Source organism: Panthera leo, chromosome A3 (genome assembly GCF_018350215.1).
Source record: "Panthera leo isolate Ple1 chromosome A3, P.leo_Ple1_pat1.1, whole genome shotgun sequence".
In the NCBI taxonomy this organism is placed as follows: domain Eukaryota; kingdom Metazoa; phylum Chordata; class Mammalia; order Carnivora; family Felidae; genus Panthera; species Panthera leo.
The window spans coordinates 337,860-346,524 of NC_056681.1; the positions used below are offsets into that span (position 1 = coordinate 337,860).

Sequence of the window (8,665 nt, forward strand, 5' to 3'; positions counted from 1 at the left end):
CCCAGGGGTCCAGGCACACCAATCCTGCCCTCCTGGAGGGGGACCAAGGAAACTCCTCAGGGAGGCAGTTTTCGGCTGAGGAGCGAGGCCTGCTCCGGGAGCTGCCCTCCTCCCCTTCTCTCCTGATACTAAGTCCATCCTTGCTGAGCCGCACATCTCCACACAGCAGCTGAGCTGAGGCTGTGAAAACTAAGTCACATCACACCCCTCCTCTGCTCAAAACCCTCCTAAAGTGACCAACTCTCCTTCAGAGGGAAAAAAAAAAAAAAGAGAGAGACCCTCCCAGGCCCCACACAGCAACCTGTCCCCTCCCTTCTGCACTCCCCACTTATCCTACATACCAGCACACCTCTGTGACCCAGGGCCTTTGCACGTGCTGCTCATGCTGTGTAAAACACTCTTCTCTGTGCATCCCCTCATCTCTTTCACATGTTTCCTTCTGGGGTTGGCTCAAAAGTGACCTCACGGAACAACAGGTCGCAAGCCCCCCTGACACAGCCCCTCCTTCCTCTTCCACATCTGCCAGCACCCTTCTTGCACATCGCAGCCTGGCACCCCATATTCTAACCTGCTTGTGGATTTGTTGATTGTCTGTCCCTCTCTATCGGAACGGGAAACCGCACCCCCAACCCTGGGCAAGGACCTGGGTCTGTTTTGTTCACTGCCAGACCCCCATCTCATAGAACAGAGCTGGGTTCGTAGCAGGCACATAGAAACAAACGAATGAATGCATGAATGAATGATTCTTGCCCTTGAGTGAGGGCCACTTGTCAAAGCCACTTGTCAGCACAGCTAGGGCAGCAGCAGCAAAGAAGTATAGCGGCAGGGCCCTCGGGGGGGCTCTGCGCCTTCTCTCCACCATTCCCAGAACAGCTGAGGACTGTCACCAGACCCTGGCAGGAGACAGGCCCAGCCATCCGAGGGCAGAGAGGTCAGGGTGGGCACTGCCCAGGATGCCCACAGCGCCCCTCCCCACGTGGGACACACAGACAGCCCCCCCCTCTGCTTCTCCAAGAGCCCCTGGGGGGCCGGGGGGGGGGGTGCAGGGCACAAGTCCTATAGGGCTAGGACACCGGCAGACCCAGGCCCAGGCCACGCTGATGTGAATAAAGACAGCCATGCCAGCAGCTGCCCTGTGCCCTCACTGGGGGGCACTGGGGGCAGAGTGGGACAGAAGCTCCAGGCCTGGCCCGCCGGACGACCGGACAGACAGAGTGTCTGGCGCCTGCTCAGGCAGCCTGGCCCTCGGCTCCCTCCTCACAGCTGTGGCCTTCCTTCCTGAGCTGGCGTTTCCTGGCTCCTCCCTGCTGTTGCCACGGAAACCTAGAGCCCGGTTCCCATGGAGCCCCTGCTGAGCCTGAGTGGGGCCCACACAGCTCGCAGAAACCCCCAGGACACACACGGCCACACAACGCCCCCCCCCCCGCCAGGGCTCACACAGCCCAACACCCCAACTCAGCGCAACACCCCAGCCTGGGCACCTTGACCGTCTACGGAAGTCACTCCTCCCACGTGGGACCCAAGGCTCATCTGTCGCCCTCCAGACACCCACAAGGCCCTGTGCCTCTCAACCCAGAGAAGCCCCCCCCCCCACCTGCTCAGCCCTGCCAGCCCCCCCAGCACTCAGGGGCAGACCCTCACCAAGCACCTGAAGGGCCCACAGTGACACCATCACGTCCACCCCCTCTGCTCATCCAAAAGGCTCGAGACCCTCAGCCAGTCCGACACCCCCCAGAGCACGCTGACACCCTCGTTCCCACAACACCCAGCCCAGCCCGTGGACTCAGGTCCACACGCCTGCGGCCAACTGTGACGCCAAAGCTGACCCTCTCGAGAGCTGCTGCCTATGAGCCTGAGCGCCCAGACCTGCTTCCTCACCCCCACCCCCACCCCCACCCCCACCCCCACCTTCTCCCGGGGGCAAGGCCCAAAGTTCAGAACCCCCGTGGTTCTGCGCACAGCAGGCCCAGCATCCTAGGGCTGAGAGCAAGAAGGCACGGGGCGGGGCAAGCCAGCTGTCCTCAGGCATGAGCTCCGGTGCCCACCTGAACCAGGCCTGTCGCTGGGCGAGGGACCCCCATGCACATGCACGTGCCCACTTGGTACTAGGCCATTGGGCAGCCTCCTCAGAAGCCCTGAGCCCTGCACAAAGGTTGAGGCTGATCCTGCGCCTTGCCTCCCCCACCCCCCCACCCCCGCCCCAGCCCCTGGAGCGGCCTCAAGGAGGACCAGGACGAGGGCCGGGCCCAGAGCCCTGGTCTCAACGACCACAGGGTGGGATCTGACGCGAGCAGCCTGGCTGTAAAGCCAAGGTCTCAGAAGACAAGAGAGTCCCTTCTACCTGGACCTGTGTCTAACAGGGACCCCCACCCCCACCCTCCAGGAGAAGGAGGGTCCGGCCCCAAGGGACTGGGTAATTGGTCCCAGCCTCCCTGCTCCTGCAGCAGCCAGGGCTGGGTGGGTGGGAGCCTGTGAGGTCTGTGCCCCGGGCAGCGCCTGGGAGGTCTGCCACTCCCAGAGCCCAGCCAACCCCCCACCCAGCACGGAGGGGGACTGCCCAGCATTCTCTGGTCCTGGCTGAGAGAGGAAGTGGGTGGAGGGCGGGGAGGGCAGTGTCCACTCGGCCCTCGGGCCAGCCCCACGCTCGCAGGGAAAGCTTGCCCCTCTACTCCCCCTTTCTGTCTGGGGAGCTGGGGGCTGCAGACAAGGCCCCCACAAGGGTGAGCAGTAGCCAAGCTGGGCCAGGTCAGACAGAGATGGGTTCTGGAGGCAGAGGAATGCCCCGGACTCACGACTCACCCCCACTTCGGACAGAGCTGGGGCCACTCCAGAGAAGTCTTGGGGACCCCTCCCTTGGTAGGTGTTGAGGGTGAGGCCTTCACTGAGCAGGACCCCTATTCCACACCCTGTGGGACCCCATCTCACGGCAGGGTCCAGCCTCTGTCTGGCTCCTAAGGCCTTGGGCAGACTCCAACACTAGAGCCAACCTCACTCCACACTCAGGCAGACAGACACACAGACCTTCACCACCACGCAGACACAGAGACCACACACAAACACACAAACACACACAGCTGATGCCCCTCCCCCCAGAACAGCTGACCACACCCACACCGGCCCTTGTATAGCGCTGGGGGAGTCCCCCAGCCCTGTTCCTCCGAGGTCAGGGCCACCCCGACTGCAGTCCCCACCCCCAGCTCCGCCACTGTCTTCCCGTCCGGACCGTGGGCCAGAGCCACGGTCCTCACCCCTGCCACGCAGCACACACAGGAGGGTAGCCTGACCCCAAAGAGGTAGGGGGCACCCCAAGAGGCTCTCCTCTTGCCCCACCCAGCCCCGGCCCACAGGACACGACAGCTGGCCCCCCCCCCCCCCCCGAGCAGCACAAGGTGCTACTCTGCCAAGAGGGAGGGTCCTCGGCTGGCGCCAGATGAGGCGGCAACCCTGGGGGATGCGGGGCACTGCCTTGGCGAGGTAGCGCTGGGTGCTGCTACCGCTGGTGGGTAACCGCTTCTGGAGCAGCTTGGTCAAACCTGGGCTTTCGGGAGCTGCAGAGGGCCAGGCAGGGCCCGGGGGGGGGGGGGGGGGACTGAAAATCCATCCCGATGTGGGGGGAGGCCGCAGTGGAGGACCCAGTGGGCCTCCTCCCCGAGCCCCAGTGACCGTCATCCCAGAGAGCTGCTGCCCTCGCCAAGCCAGGCCCTGGGAAGCCCAGACCACACCCAGCAGGGCAAAGGTAGTCTCTGCCGGGTGCCGGCTCCCGGGACCCATCCTTCGACCCACAGTCTTCCTCGCGCATCGCCCCTCCCGTCAGGATGCCCAGTCCACCCTCTTACACTGGTCGGACGGGAGCTGGCCCTGCCAGGAGAGGCCCGTGGGCCTGTGGGCTCCCAGGCTGGGGAGCCCTGTGGGGCCACCCCAGGGCCCCATGTTCTTTCCTGCTAACCTTCCCCCTCGACCCAAAGAACCCACTTCTGGCTCCTTGACTGCTCCCAGTGGGGCACAGGCTCCACGTTGCGGATTAAGCTCTGGGGCCCGGGGCATCCGGAAAACAGTCTGGGACGCACGACGCTCTAGTCCTCCGGCCAACGGACAAGACCCTACACGACAGAACCCGATGAGGGGACAGGACGGACATCCGACAGCCCTCGGGTTGAGGGACCCCTGTCGGGCTGTGGGCCTTTCCCACGGGGGGAAAGCTCAGGAGCAGGCAATGGGGGGAGCCATCCCACTCACAAGCACTGCCTACGTGCCCTAGCCCAGGGTCGCTGACACCCGTGGCCCTGAGCCACAGAGCTGCCAGCACCTGGGGCAGAGGCTCCGCGACATGGGAAGGAGGGCTGCCCAGCTCCCAGGCTGCAAACAGTTGTGCAGGAGCGAAAACTCAGATCCCACCCCAGAGCTGGAAAGCACACTCCTCCCACCCCCAAGAGAACGCCCCTCAGCAGGAGGGTAGGGAAACAGCCCTCAGGGAGACCCCTCGGACTCCTCAGCTTCTGGAGCCCAAGCCCCTCCTGGACTGCCAGGAAGCTCCTCTGGAAACGCTCGCAGGCCTGGCGGCCCAGGGGAGGGGCTCCCCCGCTCCCCTCCACCTGCCCCAGCCCTGGATCCAGCTTCACTCTAATGTGGCAGCGGTGGCCCCAGCGGGGCAGGGCAACCAGTTACCACTGGTCCCACCCCCTGACCCCAACGGGTCCCGGAGGGGAGGAGGAACAAGGCCGCGGGCTCAGCGCCTTCCCTGGAGGCTCCTCTGCCCTCTGGGCTCCCTCCCACTGTGGGAAGCGTCCGGGGCACCTACTGCTGAGGTTTGACCTGTTTGCAGTGGGTTTGGGAGTGATGGAGGGGGCACGAAGACCAACTCTTTTAACTCCATGGACAGACAGGAGGAGCTCGAAGCCCCCAGTCGTGAAGACTCCACATGTACGGGAGGGGTGGGGGCCACGATACCCTGGGGTTATCCAGAACACGCTCTCCCAAGACACAGGGCGCTTTCCCCAAAGTGCCCGGTACTTTTGAGCTAGACTCCAGGAAGCGTTCTTGGGAAGCTTCCCAGGAACATGGGGTTAAAATATGTCCCACTCACGGGGGGGGGGGGGGGGGGGAGTGGGGGTGGGCAGCCAGCCTCCCCCAGTTGCCGTCCGGGGGTCTGACTCCGTGGGTGGGGACGGCACCTCGTCTCTGAAAGTCTGACAGTCCCCGCGAGGACGCCCCCTTCCAAGCTCCAGCCCACATCGGCGGCCCGTTCCCACTGTGTGTGTGTGTGTGTTGGGAGGGGGGCGGGTGGCGGTCCCTCCTTCAGAGAGGGTGCGGGGGCAGCCGCGCGAAGGAGGCTGCGGTGGAATCCGGAGGGCCGGAGAAGAAAGGGAGCCCCCGGGGAGGGGGCGGCCCCAGCCCGCCCCGCCCCGCCCCGCCGCCTATTGGCCCCGCGCCGCTATATCTGGGCGCCCACCCGGCCCGAGGCCACCGCCGTCTCCACCGCCGTCCGCCCTGCCCTCCGAGCCCGGCTCCCGAAGTGCCCGCTCTCCCACCCTCCGCGCTCCCGCGCTCCGTTCCGCCCAGGCCGCGCCCAGCTGGAATGCAGAGATCGCCGCCCGGCTACGGCGCACAGGACGACCCGCCAGCCCGCCGCGACTGTGCATGGGCCCCGGGACCCGGGGCCGCCGCTGAGCCGCGCGGCCTCCCCGCCGCCCCCGCCGCCCTCGCCGCGCCCGCCGCTCCCGCCTCGCCGCCCAGCCCGCAGCGCAGCCCGACGCGAAGCCCCGAGCCGGGGCGCTATGGCCTCAGCCCGGCCGGCCGCGGGGAGCGCCAGGCTGCCGACGAGTCGCGCATCCGGCGGCCCATGAACGCCTTCATGGTGTGGGCGAAGGACGAGCGCAAGCGGCTGGCGCAGCAGAACCCGGACCTCCACAACGCGGTGCTCAGCAAGATGCTGGGTGAGGGGCGCGGGCGCGCGGGGAAGGGCGCGGGGCGGGGGTGGGGGGCGGGGGGTGGGGGGAGGGACCTGGGGCCGGGCCGGGCGGGGGCCGGGCGGGGGCCGGGCGGGGCCCGCTGACCCGCACCCACGGTCCGCAGGCAAGGCGTGGAAGGAGCTGAGCGCGGCGGAGAAGCGGCCCTTCGTGGAGGAGGCGGAGCGGCTGCGCGTGCAGCACCTGCGGGACCACCCCAACTACAAGTATCGGCCGCGCCGCAAGAAGCAGGCGCGCAAGGCCCGGCGGCTGGAGCCCGGCCTCCTGCTCCCGGGCCTGGCGCCCCCCCCGCCGCCGCCGCCGCCGCCGCCCCCGCCGCCGCCGCCGCCCCCCGAGCCCTTCTCCGCGGCGCCCGGCGCGGCCCGTGCCTTCCGCGAGCTGCCCCCGCTGGGCGCCGAGTTCGACGGCCTGGGGCTGCCCACGCCCGAGCGCTCGCCGCTGGACGGCCTGGAGCCCGGCGAGGCCGCCTTCTTCCCGCCGCCCGCGGCGCCCGAGGACTGCGCGCTCCGAGCCTTCCGCGCGCCCTACGCGCCCGCCGAGCTGCCCCGGGACCCCGGCGGCGGCTACGGGGCGCCCGCGGCCGAGGCGCTCAGGACCGCGCCCGCTCCCGCCGCGCCGCTCGCCGGCCTCTACTACGGCGCCCTGGCCGCGCCCGCAGCCGGCCCGTTCCCCGGCCCGCTGTCGCCGCCCCCCGAGGCCCCCCCGCCCGAGGGCGCCGAGACGCTGGGGCCCAGCGCCGACCTGTGGGCCGACGTGGACCTCACCGAGTTCGACCAGTACCTCAACTGCGGCCGGACTCGGCCCGACGCCGCCGGGCTCCCGTACCACGTGGCGCTGGCCAAGCTGGGCCCGCGCGCCATGTCCTGCCCCGAGGAGAGCAGCCTGATCGCCGCGCTGTCCGACGCCAGCAGCGCCGTCTACTACAGCGCCTGCATCTCGGGTTGAGCGGCCGCCGCCGCCGTCGCCGCCGCCGCGCGTGCCCGCCCGGCATCTCTCCAGGGCGCGCGCGTTTCGGCTACTCCCGGGCGCCCTGCGAGGGTGCCTCCCACGTGCCCTGGGGCCTCTCCCGGAATCCCAGGCCTGGGACCTGTTGGCTGGCCCTGCTAGGGTTAACTCTTTGAAGCGTCTAATGCTTTCCTTGCAGTGTATTTTCTAGAATCAGGCTGTATTTTTCGCTTTGCCTTTTTTATACACGTAATACAACATATTTAATTTTTAATTAAACTTTTAAACTTTTTCTTCCAAGGGGTTTCACTGACCAAAAGCACCAATGTAGCAATATGAGGAATACCAGTATTTGTTTGCTTTAAAGGAGGAGCAGGATCTGCACACACACCCCCCCCCCCCCCCCCCCCCCGGACCAGGCGAGGCCACAATAAAGTGACTCGCTCTTTCCTCTGCACACCCGAGTCTGTGGTTGTTGGGGGAAGGGGGAATGGACCCTGGCCTTGCCGTTTCCCAGAGCCTCCTGGGAGACTGCCCCCCAGCTTGGCCCCCAAAACACCCACCTCTCCATCCTTCCAGGATGCTCCTCCCCGGACAGAGTTGGTGGGAGGCATGAGGTGCAGGCACTCCCCACCCCCGCTTCCATTCCCCTCCTCTCCCAACCCCCCTTTTTAATTCGAGCGTAATAGGGGTTGGCGATGCCCCCACACCTCCATCCATGTTTCATTATCCTCAGCTCTTTTAAAACTTTCTTCAAAGTAAATAAGTTAAATTAAAAATAAATACATAAATACAACTTCCTTCACACCTGGGGACTACTTCTCAGGACTGTGCTCCTCTCCAAAGGAGGCTGGCAGGGTGGACACCTGTATGCCCACCCCCCCCACCCCCGCCGCAGGGCCCTGTCATTCTTAAACCAGCGTCCCCGGAGTGGGACCCATGCTGCTTCCCGGTGACAGGTCAACGACCCGAGCAGGGAGGCTCAGGCCCCGATTCTGGAGCTCTCAGCCAGCCCTTCTCCCCTCCCAACAGAACTGGGCCTCCTCTTTGCACACTTCCTGGTCTCCTGGCCCCTTTCTCTGCCCCCCTCCCCGGCGAGCTGACATGCAAAAGTCAGTCCTAGCTCAGTCTCCCATGCATCTGGGAGCACGGGCTTCTGTGAGTCAAGCGGGGTCTGTACGATGCTGGGTGCAGCTGAGCCCGATTCTCACCGCACACGTGTGAGCCAGTGTGTGCAAGCACGGGTGTGTACGTGAGGCTCTGAGCATGGGTGTGAGCTGTGACACGGACCATCCATGCTCACTGTGTCCGTGTGCACATGGTGCAATAACCCCGGGGCTGGATGTGCATGTGTCAGTGTGTAAACCTAGGCGTCCACACACACGGGTCTGCTGCCTGAGTGTGTGTGGGGAGGCAAACAGGCGGTGGGGCTGTTTCTGCAGGTGTCCTGCTTCTCAGAGGCAGACTGACATCACCTCTATATTAAGTGGCATGGGCTACACACTTCACCTGGGTCCCCTATCCCTGCCTCGTCAGCAGCAAGGCCCCAAAAACTGAGACAGAGACAGAGATATAAAGGAACAGAGACAGACAAGCCGAAAAGGACAGGATTTGGACCCAGAGGTGGAGAGAGACACACACTGGGTGGGTAGAGGGGCAGAAATAGCCCACAGGACAACAAGGACACCATCTGCCCCCTCCAAGTGGACACAAGCATGGTGCATGGCAGGGATGCTGAGGCACAAAGGGAAAAG

The 8,665-nt window shown here is 65.8% G+C and overlaps 1 protein-coding gene across 1 annotated transcript; it reads left to right on the plus strand.

Moving 5' to 3' along the window:
- Window positions 1-5,454: 5,454 nt before the first annotated feature.
- SOX18 (SRY-box transcription factor 18) lies at window positions 5,455-7,311 on the plus strand. The gene is made up of 2 exons (XM_042930083.1): window positions 5,455-5,933; window positions 6,073-7,311. The coding sequence occupies exons 1-2, from the start codon at window positions 5,576-5,578 to the stop codon at window positions 6,909-6,911; spliced, it is 1,197 nt and encodes a 398-aa protein (XP_042786017.1). The 5' UTR covers window positions 5,455-5,575; the 3' UTR covers window positions 6,912-7,311.
- The last annotated feature ends 1,354 nt before the right edge of the window (window positions 7,312-8,665 follow it).